This window comes from Orcinus orca, chromosome 18 (assembly GCF_937001465.1).
Source record: "Orcinus orca chromosome 18, mOrcOrc1.1, whole genome shotgun sequence".
NCBI lineage: Eukaryota > Metazoa > Chordata > Mammalia > Artiodactyla > Delphinidae > Orcinus > Orcinus orca.
Genome location: NC_064576.1, coordinates 40,413,018 through 40,430,789, shown reverse-complemented (window position 1 = coordinate 40,430,789; position 17,772 = coordinate 40,413,018). Strand labels below are relative to the sequence as shown.

General features: G+C 34.6%; 2 protein-coding genes across 3 annotated transcripts in view; one reads left to right on the top strand and one right to left on the bottom strand.

Moving 5' to 3' along the window:
• Positions 1-17,772, top strand: part of PCDH9 (protocadherin 9) — a 976,450-nt gene that overhangs the window by 203,754 nt on the left and 754,924 nt on the right. The window lies entirely within an intron of this gene.
• On the bottom strand, positions 15,390-16,385 carry LOC117197590 (TSSK6-activating co-chaperone protein-like). Its single transcript, XM_049701380.1, has 2 exons — positions 16,374-16,385; positions 15,390-15,776 (listed from the first exon to the last, which is right to left on the bottom strand). Exons 1-2 carry the CDS (start codon positions 16,383-16,385, stop codon positions 15,390-15,392), a joined length of 399 nt encoding a protein of 132 aa, XP_049557337.1.

Below are 17,772 nucleotides of genomic sequence, written 5' to 3'. Positions count from 1 at the left end.
CATTTCTTCTCCTTCACTGAAGCTGTGATACAAACTGACATCCATGTTCTTAAGGGACTCCCCCACCACCTCCATGAATTTGGTCATTTTCTTGAATTATTGATGTTCAGTAAGATTTAGTCACAACCTTTGCTTATCTCTGGAACTGTAGTGTAAAGTCAGCAACTTTCGGAAGATCCCAGGATATACTTTAACATCTGCCGTTCCACTTACCACACTCCATTGAAAGTATTAAGAGTTGTTTTAAAAGGGATGGCCTGGAGAAAGCTTAGGGCATAGTTCTCTTGGGACTACAGAAATGACTGTGTTGTACTTTGTATGTGTGTGCATAAACTGTGCACAAACACAACTTTTCTTATATGTAGAAAACACACAGTGAATACTTTTGAGAGGCCCTGAGAATTCCTTGTGGAGTTGGCATTTAGGTTCTCATTCTGATAGCCATACAATGTGATGGGAATTTTGATCCCTTCCTTCTAGCCACACTAGTAATAGAATGTTGTTATAAGATTATATTTCTTACTATTTTCTGAAGCAAAGGGTATTTTAAACTTTTCACTTCCAAAAGATCTTGCTGTCTTCTATTTTTTTCCCCCTTTTAGCAGAGCTTCAGGATAAAGGAGTTTCAGAAATTACCTCAATTTCTTTCTTGAGCTTTGTGGCTGTTTTTGGTTGTCTGCCTAGTATCTGTGACTCTACCCCTCATTCCCAACAACACCCTGATTATGTCTGGGTTTCTTTCTTCATCCTGACCCCTGCCCCAGGGCTGGAACTTTGTTTAAATGAGCTAGTTTTGTGATTACTATTCCTCTTTCCCTAGATTAGAAATGGATTAGCCTAAACCAGTTTAATTTGATGAGAGGTTTGCTTTGGCCTGCCTGAAGTTTCCATGCATTTATACGGAGGGTAGAAGGCCAGTACAGCTCTCCTATAAGACATGAACTAGGTTATATATACATAGTCACGACTATTGTACTGGGAGCCATCTCATGACCATCAGAGACAGTGGATTTATGAAGCAACTGCAGAACACATAAAGATAAAGGAACTGGTAATCAACGGCAGTTTTAAACCACTAGATCAACTAACCCTGACACTTGCTTTAATTTTGGATTCTTTGTTAGGTGGGCCAATACTTTTCCATGTACTTTAAGAAATTTCTTCCCTCTTATTAAACCAACCCAAACATTTTCCTATTATTTAAATCTATAATTCCAGCTATTGCATATTTTACCTTCATGTCCCATGGGCCCTGTAATTTTATCACACTATTTTCAATGTTCTACTTCTATATATTTTATTTCTGTATTTAGCACCACCATCCATTTTGTCACAGAGAGGAAATCTTAGATTTTCCCTTCCTCTTCCCCCTCACTTCCCACCCGGCTGATCACTAAGTCTATTTTTTTCTAATTGAAGTATAGTTGATGTACAATATTATATAAGTTATGGGTGTACAATATAGTAATTCACAATTTTAAAGGTCATAATCCATTTATAGTTATTATAAAATATTGGCTCTGTTCCCCATGTTGTATAATGTATCCCTGTAGCTTATGTATTTTATACATAATAGTTTGTATCTTTTAGTCCCCTACCCCTATATTGCCCCTCCCCACTTCCCTCTCCCCACTGGTAATCACTAGTTTGTTCTCCATATCTGTGCATCTACTTCTTTTTTGTTATATTCACTAGTTTGTTGTATTTTTCAGATTCCACATATAAGTGATATCATATAGCATTTGTCTTTGTCTGACTTATTTCACTTAGCATAATGTCCTCCAAGTCCATCCATGTTGCTGCAAATGACAAAATTTCATTATTTTTCATGGCTGAGTAATATTCCTCTGTGTGTGTGTGTGTGTGTGTGTGTGTGTGTGTGTGTGTGTGTGTATACACATATACCACAACTTCCTTATCCATTCATCTGTTGATGGACACTTAAGTTACTTCCATATCTTGGCAATTATGAATAATGCCACTATGAACATATGGTGTGTGTATCTTTTGGAATTAGTGTTTTTGTTTTTTTCAGATATAAACCCAGGAGTGGAATTGCTGGGTCATTAAGTCTTATTGATGTATCACTTAAATTCATACAGCACTCCTATGCCTATTTCAACTGGCTTGCTTCAATCCCTAATCATTCTTTACATGGACTATTGCAATAGATGCCAACCTCTGTCTCAGCCTTACATCTCTTCCCCCAGTGCTACAATCTCCAAATTACTTCCAGGAAGAGCTTTCTAAACAAAAATTTGGCATGTCCTCTTCCAGCCTAAAATTTGTAAGTAATTTCCTATCCCTTGAGTGTAAAGTCCCAAATCTTTTGCATGACATTTGACATATTTTTTTTCTTTTGAATATGATATAGCTGATTGTTATATGAATTCCATGTCCCAATTATATGGCGTTTCTTAAAATTCTCTAAATATGACTTATTTTCTCACAACTTGATGGCCTTTTAAATTCATCTGTTTTCATGTACTCACTGTAATTAATATTTGTATATGGCAAACTCTCTTTTATCTGCAAAGATTGTCAGGGAGAACCTTTAAAGTAATTTCTAGCCCAGCACTCCTTAGGAAGCATTGGGTTTTTCTCCACAGGGCTCCTGCAAGTTCATTCCATACCTCTGTTAGAGCGCAGCACAGCACATTCTAATAGTTTATTTTCTTGTCTGTTTTTCTACTAAACCCTGAACTCTTGGAGCTAAGCACCATTTGTCATTGTATTTCTGATACTCTCATTGTGGCTGGCACATAGTAGACAAGCAGTGTTTGTTTTGGAATGAATAGTGAGAAAGAGAATTGCTAATGTAAGGACTGAAAGTTATCTGTATATGACGTCAGCCCAGCTTGTTAAAAAGGAAAATTTCAGAGAGTTAATTGTTTTTGTTTGCAGTTATCCTTGTGATAACACATGACTGATTTTATATTTGTTTTGGTCATTTTATTTTCTTTTTCACTTAGATACTTGATTTTGCTTTGTGGGTTTGTGTTGTTTTTCTTCTCTGGAATGTATTTAGTAACAGGAGAAGAAGTGGCTTTATCTTAAATAAGAACTTAAGTCACTAATCAGGAAAACACAATTGAAAACACATTTTTAACCAAAATTGTATATTAATTACTTGATATTAATTGAATGTATAGTGTGTTTGACTTAAAGGAGATTATAGAGATAGAGTGAACTCAGGAGACTATCTTCTATAGCTTATTTCCAGCAAAAGTACAGAGGTGTTGCAATTATCAGGATAGGTTAGGTCATGTTGTAGTAAAATAAAACAATTCACCTCTCCCCAAATTGCAAGATCTCAGAGATTCAACATCACGAAACTTCTCTTCTCATTTGTTCTACAAACCCCATGCATAACAGAACACCTCCACTCCACACAGTTATTCAGGGATCCAGGATGACAATATGAGCCCATACTGGAGATGCACCTTTGGGAACCTAGGGGCTTTGCCAGAGCAACAAAATAGAAAGGGAATGGAGAATTGTGTGTGTGTGTTTTCTGTACTCAAAACCTAGAAGTGACAAACTTCACTTAGATCACAGTTCAGTGGCCAGAAATAGTCACATGACCTTGTGTAATGCCGGGGGTTGAACACATAAGGGAGCAAATGCAATTGTTTGTGAGCATTTATTTCTGCCACGTTATTATGGTACCTGTTTCATAGATTCTTATAACAATCCAGTCTTGGAAAAGTTAGTGAAGAGGCAGGGAGAGAAAACAAAGACCTTTCATTTCTGTCTTTCCAGTAAGCAAACTCCTCTTCATTTGAGATTAAAGTTCTAAGTCTCCTCTCTCAATCACTCTTTCTTCCTATCTATCTATCTATCTATCTACCTATAATATCTATCTATCATCTATCTAGACATTGTATGTCTACTGAATTGCATATAGAACATTAAAGGAAATATAAATATAATAATTAAATGAAATAAAAATTCAAAAGTAATACATTATCCTACTTTTTTCATCAAGATATTTTTCACTCTAAGAAACAGTATCCAACTGTACCAACTGTTTTTAAACATAAAAGGGAACATATTGGCTGATAGTATTGAAAAGTTCAGGCATTGGCTGCATTGACTTGAGTGTCAGCTATGTCCTGTTGCTTGAATAATGTTGTCAGTACCTGGGCTTTCCTTTTATTTCCCATCTCTAGATCAACTCTGCTCCATTGAGGCTTTCTTTCTAGTAAGGCTCTTTTCACTAAGTGTTCCTTGGCCACCTCTACTCCCTACCTGCTCATTAAAAGGGAGGTTATCACCCCAGATCGGTTGGAACCAGAAGGCTGATGATGCCACCAACCTCCCACTTACCTCCCCACCAACCAATCAGAAGAATGTTCACGAGCCTAACACACCCTCTTTGAACGATTACTATAAAACTTCTCACTACTCCCTCCAAGGTGGGACACATAATTTTGAGAGCATTAGCCTGCTGTGGCCCCCTTTGCCTGGCAAAGCAATAAAGCTATTCTTTTCTTCTTCACCTAAAAAAAAAAAAAAAGTGAGGTTATCAGGAGGATTACATTAGCTATTACATGCAGTGTCTAGAAGGCCTTACACTTACTTAACATTTCCTAAGTGTTAGTTATTCTATCTTTGCTGTTTTAGAAAGAGTCCAGAAAGAGAATTTCATTACTGTGGCTCAAATCAAATGCTCCAGGCTTAACTAGTCAGTGTGATTAGTAGATCAAATATTGTGAATGGCCAGACCTGGGTCATTTGTCCAAACTTTGAGCAGGAAGGGATATGTTTGTGGTCAGCTCTATCTGACATTCTTGGACTGACTGTTGGGGAGGGGGACTCCTTGAAGGGGAAAGTGATCCTGGGACGGCAAAACAAACAAACAAAATGCCTACTCTGCCTGATATGCCCCAAACATTAGCATGTTCATTTGGAGCCGTGCATTTGCATATATAAGGTATACTGACGAATTCTCATTTTAATTTAAAATATATCTATCAATGTTTCATACATCATTCAAAATTAACAATTATAATGGAGAAAAATATTCAAAGTGAATATAGGATACTTAATTTTTTAAGTCTTGGAGGAGTAGAGTTTTCCTTCTGAAATAAAAATAAGTATTTTTATGTCTTTGGTAGTTAATTATTTATTCAAATTGTAACTTTTTTATTTGCATAGATGAATCTATTGTTTCCCCAAAATACTAACCTTTTAGCAGCAAAATGTATTAAGTATTTCTTCCTGGCAACACTCTTCCCTGCTCCCACTGTTTTTACTTAGATTAAAAATTTCATAAGCCATTGGTTATTGAAAAACATATTTCCAGGTTTTCAATATGATCTCAATGTTTATTTTTATAAAAAGTCATATTAATGGGACTTCTCTGGTGGCGCAGTGGTTGAGAGTCCGCCTGCCGATGCAGGGGACACGGGTTCGTGCCCCGGTCCGGGAAGATCCCGCATGCCGCGGAGCGGCTGGGCCCGTGAGCCACGGCCGCTGAACCTGCGCGTCCAGAGCCTGTGCTCCGCGACGGGAGAGGTCACAGCAGTGAGAGGCCCGTGTACAGCAAAAAAAAAAAAAAAAAAAAAGTCTTATTAATGGATTATTATTGTTTAAGTGCTTTACTATCATGGGAAAGAGTAGATTATTTGACTAGGTGTTTTTAAGTATTAGATTTGTAATTTCATCAGGAAATTGGATACAGTTTGGTTCAAATTTAATTAACTTAGATTTGGGGCATGTGTATGTTTGTTAAGGCAATCTACTATGTTATTACCTTATGATCAATTATCTTTAAAAATTAATACTATAAACATCACACCTGATTGCAGTTTTCTAAAATCCTAAACATATACATGTGCATTTAAATTACTATACTTATCTACAGTAATTATGTTTACAATCATTTTATTCATACTCTCTCAGATCTACAGTGATCTTAAAATATATCTGGAAAATGTTTGAGGTATGTGTCTTTTCATAATGTAATCACTGTTATAATATTTTTGCTCCAAAAACGTTCATCTTAAATTAAAATTTATTTCATTTTATAATATAAAACCCCAAACAATTTCTTATACTGGCAGCCATTATCAGAGGTGATTTCCTTGGATTCTAAGTGAGTTCTTGATTTCAAGTGGAATTTTTGTAACTTATTTTAAAGCATGTGTGATTTCTGTTTAACAGCTGTTTTCATCATTTCCATATGAACTGTTATTTATACCTTAATGTTAAGCTTCTGGGAATTCTTTTCCTTACTGTACTATCTCACAACAATATTCTAATATTTAAAGTCTTTCCTCCAGCCCTCTCACCACCACAGTCTTTTCATTTCCATTACAGTAACCTTTCCACTATTTTTATTACCAAAAAATCACTCTGTATGCCAATATTCTGATATTCTTATTTCTCAGAAAGACATTTCTCCATTGGCTAAGACTTAAGGTTTATGGGGGTAAATAAACTCTGCCCCTACATTCTCAAACTCGTCGTTTTTACTAGAAGAAGATCCAGTTAATTTTATCTTTCTAAGATACTGAAGAATAGCAGTAATAAATTTTCATTTATGGAATGGAACAGTCCTGAACCATGACCTATCTGAGAGTTTCCATCTCTCATTTCTATGCTCTGTGACAGTGTGCTTGGTGCCAGAGGAGAACTTTCAAAATATTTCTGTCATGTGAAAGCTGCAATATAGTTCCACAGAAAGAACTCTCCTAGTATCAGATTTGTACAACAAAACAAGAATAGCATTGTGTACTCAACAGACACCTGATCATTTCTGTAAGATGGTACATACAGATTTGGAATCAAGCCTTCAGATTTTGTGTTTATACTTGGGATCATAAGAGTTCATAAAGATGGCCATAGTTATGAAGAACAACAACAAATCTTTAAATAACATTTTTAAAATCTAAAATGTATAGTGGATTTTTCTATCTGTTCATAGAATAGCTACAGTAAACCTACAGAAAGTGTAAATATACCCAGGCTCAGGGTTGAGGATACATATATGAATCAAGAAGCCAAGCCCCAAAACCATTTCTGTGCAAACCAAGCAAGTACCATAACTTCATGATTTAACATTAATAAAGTGAGCATTTTTCCCCCAGTTCCAACACTACTTAACCTGGAGTTGAAAAGAAGTTAAAAAGAAATCCAAAACCTCTCCTGAGTTGATTTAGACTTTTCCCCCTTATGACACTGTAACCAGAAAATAGTGTAGGATTTTGTGGAAAGATGAAGGGAATGTATCAGGGATTGAGGGGTACTCTAAAGCTGCTTTTAACTAAGTCTGTGGGGTAATCTGAAAACTAGATCCTCCAGCCTAGTGTCAGGTATATGTTAAACCCCAGTTTTAATTTACAGCCCGTAATTTAGTTTCCTTGGCAGTGATTCATAAATCCCCATTTCATCCCACGACTGCTGCATGATAATGATGTTTTCTCCGGAGCAGCTTCTATGACTACTAAGCCTGCTTTTCAAGCCATGATGGCTTCCACTTAGAGAATTCCACCCAATGCCAGTCTTAACAAATGCATAGCCTTATTGAAAATGTGCCAGTGCCTAGCTTGCTATGCAGGTCCATGGTCATTAAAATTTTATCATATAAACCCCGCTGTCTGCACAGAAGAGGAATCGAAAATGTTGGCAAGGGATGATCACATATTTTATCAGAATCTCCTAAAAGAGAAAACCAGCATGTTTAGAGCAGGAAGGAACCAAAATAACATTGCCTTTAATTTAAATATAACAAAATGTCCAAACCTCTGAAATTGACATTTATCTACTACTGTTCATTTTCACATTTCCCTTGAATGTCTCAGTTTCCCAAAGTTTCATGACAGTCTGATTCAGTTGCAATGATATGATTCTCGTATGTTTCTCTTGGAAAGCTTGTGTTAATCAAAGGATGCCCCTGAGACCTAAAGGCAGCATGCTATTGATTACAGTGTTGACTTATCAAAAGGCTGAGAGATTAGTGGGTTTACAGCTTTATGTAGGAATAGAGATTTGAATGGCTGGAAACTTGATTTGGGGAATTGTACTTTAGCTTATAAATACAGATAAAATACGAAACAGTGGGGCAAAACCAATCTCACAGTACCTACAACATTTTTGTGAAAGGCACATGCATTCCCCTACAAAATATTCCTCCTTACAGTTGTGTCTGAATACACTTTGTTTATTATGAGATGTGGCATTTCATGTTTTTCCTTTTTAGATTTAGAACAGACAGTGACTCTCCTAAAATGCTCCTGTGCTGTTCCAATTTCCGACAACAGCATGACTAATCACTTTGAAAAGAGAAAATCTATCAGAGCTTTGAAAATATATAAGAGTTGTTCTTTTTTGTCATATTTTAACATTTTATTGTTTGGAACAGTTTTAATGATTTATGTCTATAAGTTTTCAAGGTTAAAATCAGAGTGTGGTCAGATAATTTTAAGCAGATGAGAAAATCAACCAAGAACAAATGTTGGATTATGTGCTAAATTTCTAAATATTTGTATTATTTTACGCACAGATAGGACAACAGTTCTCATCCTTGGTAACCTGCTGTAAGTAGTGCTGTGGAAGTAGTGATATGTTTGCTCTGATATATTTTTTCCTCTTCAGTTTTTTGAGATTGTTGTGAAGACAAATTTGGTGGGGAGATTTCTTGATTCCAAGCAAAGTTAATTAATTCATGTTCAAATTTACCTTAGGTGCCTTCTCATAATTACCATCCATTTTTTTCCCTAACAAATCAAAAATTAATATATAATTTAATTTTCATAATATAATTTTAACATATAGTTTAAATCATATAATTATATCTTGCATATTTATGTATTTGAAGCAGTCTTCGCTTTTATTGAAGTCCAATTTCTGAGTTCAGTTTTAAAAGGTTCAAAAGTTAAGAGAAGCATAATGTTGTAATGAACAGCTGCAGGTGTTCGCTTAAGAAATTAGAAACTGTGTATTAACTCTATGAACATAATTCAGCCATTATGGGAATTCTGAGTAAATACAATAGAAGAATTGAAGTGGGGATTATATCTATTAATGTACAATGTGTATATATATATATATATATATATATATATATATACAAGTAAATGTTATGTCTAGCACATCCATATAAGAATAAACCTTGATAGGACATTTTGGAAAGAGACACATGCCCTCTACGTGACTTGCACAATTTGGACTGTACATACCTGCCTGCCACTGTATCCTGTGGCATACCTCTGGTGTGAAATCTAATTGTGAAACAACTGAGCAAATGTTTCAGCTTTGAACTTCAAAAATGTCATGAAGAAATTAACAATTATTTGATAATCATTGAACCTGCATTTTCCTCTCTTTAAGCATTATGTAATAACAAGGTATGCATGTACAGATACATGAATATACATATATGCATATGTGTATATGTGTACACACAACAAACAGAGCACAATATTTCAACACCACTATATTCATTATGTAATCATGCAATTCTTTTCTGTAGGAATGAAATATTATTCTAGGATTGACTAAGATAGTAAAACAAATAGACTAAACTTTCAGCAGTGAGATATCTCTGAACTTATGTGCATTAAATTATACTTTGAATAGTTTAAATTGTTTTGAACAGATAAAATTTTAAGAAATGGAAGAACAATCTAGCATGAAAACTTTAGACCTAAACAATGTCACAGTATATCTTTTAGAAAAAAAAAATGTTTACTATATTTATTCCTTCAGAGTTGGTTCCACCATGTAGTTTCCTGGGCCCAGGATGGCACAGGTAGAGCACAAATATGTATTTTACAGTGTCCATTGGTTTATGTTTTTGTTTTGCTTTAACAAAACAAGCTGGAAGATCATTAGTAAAATCCCACTTCACCAATAATGAAGATTTTGGTATGAATGTCATAGGCAGGATGAGTGTATTGAAAATGTAATGAACTGGCCTTAGATTATTATATATGTATGCTATTATTCACAGTTCAAATAGTATAAAATGTATGAGTATATTGCTATTTTATTTATGAAAATTAAAATAAAACACCATCCTTTTCAAGTTTGTAAGTTGTAACAGTGATTTTCTTATAAAATAATTTGAGTCTGAATTTCTTTCTAATCCTTGCTGTCTTCAGTAAATAGATGTCTCATTTATTATTTTATCAACACAATTGAAATGCACATTAAGTGTTCAAAAGATACTGAATGTCTTGCTTCACAGACTGGGAATGATTTCCAGTATAAGAAGACTCAATCAAATATTCCTTAAGCAATAAAGACATTTAATAATTTCATATCACAGATATCAGAGAGGTAGGCAGTTCCAGGGACCAGTGACTCAGTGATGTGAATATAGCATTTGTGAAGGGTAGAATTTTCAAAATTCTCTTGTCCTCCCTCCTTTAAAGATCATAAGACACCTGTCACAGCACTGATTATCATGGCTTCACACCCTTGTTCCAGGCAGAAAGACATTCTTTAAATCAACATACCTTCATTAGCACACCGTTCCAACATCTGTCTTCCCAGAGATTGGATAACAGCAATTTTTCCTATTAATGTTCCATATTTTTTTCCTTCAGTCCTTTGTGTCTCATCTGTGACAGATGAACTCAGCCCCTCTGTATCTTTGAAAAAACACTTCCTGAACATTGGGTTAGTTCCTTTTATCCCCCTTCATTATTACCTTTTCATTGCTTACCTGGTGCTATCATATATATGAACATTAACTTTTCGTTGCAGTCACCCACAACTCTAACGTAGAAAATATATCATTATCCTGCTTCAAAATCCAGTAAAAAGATAGATGTACTATTTTATAATAAATAATCACAACAGAAAGAAAGAGAGAAATTCTAATTCTCATTGGTATGAAGGTGACTATTATAGCCTCCTTACTTGTACATTTATGTTGAAGGAATGGCAAAAAAAAAAAAAAATGTGGACCAAAAGTCAGGGTAGGGTGCCCAGCTTGTATTCCAAGGGTTTCCTCAGACCTATGTAATTTTTTTTTTTTAACAATTTAGAAGGAAACTTAGCAAACAGACTAAAAACATGAGTCAATGCTAGAATTCAGGGACTCAGATTTTGCAAACTATAAAAAACATTCTGATAGGTCTACAACTAATAACTGATACTTACTGCTTCAAAACATTGCTTCAAAACAGATTGCTGTACTTAGGAAGCAAGCTCTTCAAATTGTTACTCAGCAACTTGCCTGGAACAGCATCAATCCTCATATATGTATTAAAAACTATCTTCTTAAATTTTGTGCCCTTTATACAATATAGCTAATGGTACTCATGCTTTCACAGTTTATTTTTAACTCAAACTAAAAAATAGCACAGAAATTTGTCCAAATAGTCTTATAATGAGTCTCATTCAAACTGTGTCAATAACATGTAATAACATTCTGGTTTTAGGTATAAACCTTAGGACAAAGGAGACCATTTTCTTTTTTAATATCAACAGAATTTTTGCATAAATACAAACAATGTTATACTTCTCTAAATTGAAAATATTTACTTCTTAAATTTTTCTTATTAAAGCTGAAATTTTAATTTAAAAAAAAAAACATTTAGCAATTGCCTTCACATCTACAGTTTATGATTGCTGGCTTTTCTAACAGCTTCCACTGGAAGCCCAATGGCTAATTGCAAAATTCTTGCCAGTACAAGTGCACCTGTGCTCTCTGTAGAATTGTTCCTCTTATTAAAACTTTTGTGAACATTTGTTTTGAAATTATTTTTTCCTCTATTTTTCATTGGCAAATTTCTACAAAATCATATGAAGTCTTAGTAAGACCAGAAGGGCTCTGTCTCTTTGAAAAGAGTAGTTTCCAAAGGTAGCTTCTCTTAACTCTGTAATAATAAATCAAAAACAATACAAATATTGTTAATTCTCCATAAAGTACCCTAGCAAGGCAAATATTTCAGACATAAATAATGGAAAAGGGATCTATAAATACTCAAACAATGAAAAATGCAATATCTTATAAAATTATATTTTAAACAAAGAATAACAAGGTATTTTGGAGGGTACATGTGTTACTTGAATTGGATTTTACAGGTAAGAAAAGAGTTAAAAGTTCTGGAAGAAATTATTATTGTAAGCTGCAGAAAATATGGATAATTTTTAACTTCATTATATATACATATATTTTAATTTTTTGAAATAACTTGTTTTTTATCTGTTTGCTCATTACAAAAAATATGGATGTTTCCAGCTTTAGATTACACTGTGTTTTCATTATTGGTTCTTTTCTTAACACCTGCTTTCAAAGTAGGTTATGGCTGAACAAAAAAAACATAAATAAAGAGGCAACATTACAGCTCTCTCAAAGCTTTATAAATGGTTCGATTTTTTTCACTCATTTATGCTTTGAATACAAAGTCAGTGTGAAGCAGTAATTCTTTTTCTTTATTTTACTCTCAAAATGTCAACTTTGAAAACATAACATGTAATTTTAGGGCTAGTTAGTCTAAGTTTCCTGTATCAATCAATGTTACTAGTAGTTTGAATAGATTACTGTGAGTGACTTGTTTAAATACTAAATAAATAAACTTACTTTAGGAGTTGTGGATGTATTAGATTTTCTTATATCTGCTACTTTTGATTGTGTTGTAAAAAAATTGGAATTTTTCTTCCTAAGTCGTCAGACAACACCCTTAATTAGCAATGGGAGAAGAGTGGAGGTAAACTTTAACATATGGAGGGAGAGACCCTCAACCTGCAGGGTACAGGCTCTAAGGAGGTATGAAGAACAAACTAATCTTTTCATAAAGAGTATTTCAGGCAGAAGGCACCTGGATTCTGGCAGAAGTATACTCAATCTCAGTTGAAATTACCTACTCTGTGAAAGAGTGCTGGGTCTTAGAGGCTCTTCTAAGCAGTCTGAATTACGGGAACAATTTACTGTCTTCCACTTTGCTTATTTGTGCTCATGGAAGATGTTTTTTTGCTATTGGTCTAAAGCTATAGGTCCAATGCAGGGTACACCTGGGACATCTCTTCTTCTACTCATGCAAGACAACATGCAGTCTTTTTCTGTAATGGGCTCACTAAGCCAGCAAGAAAAGTGGCTGGCTCAAAAATTGTGAAGTTGTCAGTGTCCCAAGGCCTCTGTTCATTTTTTTTTTTTTTTTTTTTTTTTTTGGTAAGCGGGTCTCTCACTGTTGTGGTCTCTCCCGTTGCGGAGCACAGACTCCGGGCGTGCAGGCTCAGCGGTCATGGCTCACGGGCCCAGCCGCTCCGCGGCATGTGGGATCTTTCCGGATGGGGGCACGAACCCGTGTTCCCTGCATCGGCAGGCGGACTCTCAACCACTGCGCCACCAGGGAAGCCCCCTCTGTTCATTTTTACAATGATTTTGACAGGAAGATAAAGGGATTCCAAATATTATTTATTAAACTGAGAAAGTTACCTGGAAAGAATGAAAAAATAATTATAGAAAACCAAACTGAAATCTTTGAGTTTGGGAGTTGAAAAATGGAGAGTAATGAGAGGTTGCACTAGGTGAGTAGTATTATTTATGTTTAAATGTTCTCGCCAGAATTGCAATGTGTTTTTCTGGTTGGGAAAAAACAATGAATAAGCATGGTTCCGTAATGCATATTGATCATTCAAAAGCACATTGCAAACTAAAAGGCAAAACAACGTAGTCAAGGCTCTTAAAACACAGGTGGGGAATTATGCCAGTAAAGGAAACTGCTTTGTAGGGAACGTAGGGATATATTAGCTTTTGAATGAAGAGGTTAACCACTGAAGCACTTTTTAGAAGGGGTGGAAAGATAGCAGATATTGAAAAAGGTAGATAATTCTTTATGGTTGAGGACAGGCCTCCACGAGAGTCTACATAGGATATTTTCAAGAATTACATAATTAGAAGGTGTGAAAACTTACAAAAGACAGTATTAACATTGTTTTTAAGAAGACATTATATTTTTCTCATGATTCTAACTTTGCACAGCTTTTTACATATAAATTTCATCTCAGGACAAATTGGAGGAAGATATATTCTCCTCTCTTTCTGCTCTCCTTTCCTGATAAGAAAAAATTCCAACAGTTTTTAAAGTATTTTATCAAAATTATAATTTCATCTGTCTTGCCTTGATATTATGAGTTCCATGACAGCAGATCACTTTTTCATTCATTTTTGCATAATCAGTGTTTAAGTCAAAATATTTATTGAATAAATCAAGAAATTGATAAAAAATATATTAACAGACTTGTTTAAAATTACAGAATTCATATAAGCTATTTTTAGAAGGTAATTTTATTTCAGACCAACATAATTTTGCCAGAATTATCTTTCTGATTAATTCAACTCTAATAGTCAAACTTTAAGTTAAGAAAGAATAAAACTCTTCGAAGATGTCAAAATTTGTCTAGCCCTTATTTAAATTTATAGGTAATCCATCAAAATTAAGGTGTCATTTATTCTAAGGTGTCAGTGTGTGTGTACTGTAAATAGGTATTAAAATGACATATTTTTCAATGTAGAGAAGTAACAGGTATTATTAAAATATATAGAAGAAAAACATATTAAGAATGAAAGTACAAGAAAGGAAAGTTTAAAATTTGTAGTCTCATAAGTCTTAGGTTAACTAACTTTAATAGTTAAACATCTTTTTTTCTCTAAGTTTCTCACTTTAAAAATGAATTCATTCTATGTATAGAATGAATATGTTTTGCTTATTGAAATGCAACCAGCTAGCACATTAATCCTTAGCAGTGCTCGGAAGTACTGGGAGAGGATTGAGGGACTGGTTGGGGGAGGGGAGAAAAATGGAAATTATCTGGGAGTGGAAATGAAAACAAAACAAAAAAAGAACACATGTAATTGAAGGAAAGATGGGAGTGGGTATCAAGAACAAATTCACCTGCTTCATCATTTTGCTTCAGGTACACATTCTATGAATAATCTACAGAAATGAAAATGAAGTTCTTCTACCTGTGGCAACATGGAAGAATCTTATAAATATGATATTGAATGAAAGAAGCCAGTTACAAAAAAAATGTACAATTCCATTTCTATAGAGATTTTTAAAAAGACAAAGGTAACTTATGGTGTTAGAAGTCAGGAAAGTGGTTAGGGACGGTGTTATAACTGGGAGAGGGGACAAGGGAGGTTTTTTTTAATGCTGATAGTATACTATTTCTTGATCTAGCTCATAGGATGACAAACATTTTCTGTAAAAAGCCAGATAGTAAATATTTCAGGCTTTGCAAGTGAAATAATCTGTCTCAACTACTCAGTTCTGTTCTAGTGCAAAGGCAACTATAGATAATATGTAAATAAATAGGTATTGCTGTGTAAAAAAAAAAAAAAAAAAGAATTCATTCTATGTATGTAGTGTTTTTCTTACTTTAAAATACATAATAACTGTTTATCATAAAATGTTTGTTACTTTTTTTTAATTTTTCCACAATTCATTTACTGAATTGGAGAGGTGATTTAACAACAGATTACGAGATAAGGCTGGGAGAGAAGAGTTCTTGCTTTCTCTCCCAGGAGACAGTTGTGTCATGGATGCTTTTAAATTTTCCAAAATAGCCATCTGCGGTTGGGCAAGCTGGGTCTGAAGCTGGAGATTGGCATACATACATTCTAGGAGTCCTAGGTATTCCTTGGGCTTGTGGTCAATTCCCGAGGGCAGCTTTGTTGTCGGGATTTTCAGGAAAGTAGCTGGTGGGGAACTTTCTTGAAGATTAATAACGCTGCGGGAGGGTTTGTCTTGACAAAGAGGCACAGCATTACCTTCCTCTTTGTCTCTTCTATTAGTAGGATGACTAGAACGCTGCTACAGCTGAACACCAACAGGTGTGATGCCTACAGTGTTAATTGAAAGCCTCAATCCCAGCACCTTGTAGCTGATACACATGCGCAGTCATTTGTTACTTTTTTAAAAGAACATAGCACAAAAGATAAAACATAGGCACAAAATCAGCTACACAGTGGTAACACTAATGCTATATAGTATAATACTATAGTATTACATAGTATTATATAATATTATAGCATTATATTATAGTATTATATATAAATATATGTAGTAAAAGCACATATACATATTCTTTAACCTATCTTTTAGAAACATTCAAAATGGATTTATTGAGGTAAGACTGACAGGGAATAAGATGTGCATGTTTAAAATGTAACTTGTGGGCCTTCCCTGGTGGCGCAGTGGTTGAGTCCGCCTGCCGATGCAGGGGACACAGGTTCATGGCCCTGTCCGGGAAGATCCCACATGCCGTGGAGCGGCTGGGCCCGTGAGCCATGGCCGCTGAGCCTGCGCATCTGGAGCCTGTGCTCCGCAACGGGGGAGGCCACAACAGTGAGAGGCCCGCATACTGCAAAAAAAAAAAGTAACTTGGTAAGTTTTGAAATGTGGGTATACCTGCGAAACCATTACCACAATCAAAATAGTGGACATCTCAAACATCAACAAAAGTTCCCTCAAGCCTTTGTAACCACTCCTTCCCACCTTCCCCTAGTAATATTCAGTCTACTGTTTCAAAAATGGGATTGCTTTTAACTTAGCACATAGTGGAATGCAACAAGTGGAAATTAAGTAGATCAATATTAATTTCATGCTCCGACGTGATTTTTTTCCAAAGAGAATATTTTAATTTTTGATGCCAATGGCAAGATCATAATTATGTACTTTTGAATGTGCTCCTGCGGTCTGGAGAGAAAAATGAAACAAAGGGGCTTCCCTCAATAGAAATAGAGATTTTTGAATACTTAATGAAGAGTAAGGAAACATTCATATTAGATTTTCTTGGTCATCTCATGAATTATATTTGAAATGACTTAGTTTTCATTTTTCATTACATTTGTCCAGTGTTCTAGTAGTGTCCTATAACAGATGGCTTGGCTTTTCACAGAAGAGTTAAGATAAAACATGCTAAACAATTTTCACATGTCCATTTAGAAGAGAAAGTTAGAATACAGTACCATAGTGAACAATAACTTCTTCCCTAGCATGTGTACACACAAACATACTCACACAGACACATGTTTATTACATATTTTACTGATATAAAGAATGAATAGCTCACAATTTACAATAACATATTTCATGCTAAATTTCACATAACCAAATGATTCTTACAGAATATTTTCATTTAACTGGCAAATGACAAATGAGTATACTTCTGACATGAATCTTCTGATATTTTCATTTATGTTAATAGGCAAAACAGAAGTAAAAGAGAAGTAAGACATATTTCAGAACTTCATTCATTCATCAACAATGTAAGCACTTATTTGTTTAATCAGGTAGTAGTTTTCAAATGTTGGAAGAGCATTTCATCATCTTCTTCTACTATGTGCAAGTAATGGCTACAGATATGACACAGTTTAAGTTTATTCTGTATTAATATTTTCTCCATCACTCTCAAGTTTAGATAATCAACAAATCACTAAATCAAGCCCTGTGTATTTGGTAATTTCTATGGTGTGAGTCCTTCAAGCTACCAACATGATATCACAGAGCATGGAGTTGAAAAGGGATGCACATATGGTGCACTACATACTATCTGTACCATACACTTACAATAGATGGAACAACTTCGAGATCATTGACAAGAGTAAAAGTTGGTAAAGCAATGATTTTAATATAATTTACTAAATCATAAGTTCTTATATATTAATTTTTAACAATGACTGTGTTTAGTAACTGGATCACAAAATTCCTGAAAATTTAACAGGTTTTAACAGCTCCAGTGCACTGTTGCCCATAGAGTGTTGCACTCCTAAACATGGAAATTATGACCAATGGCCATTGAGTATGG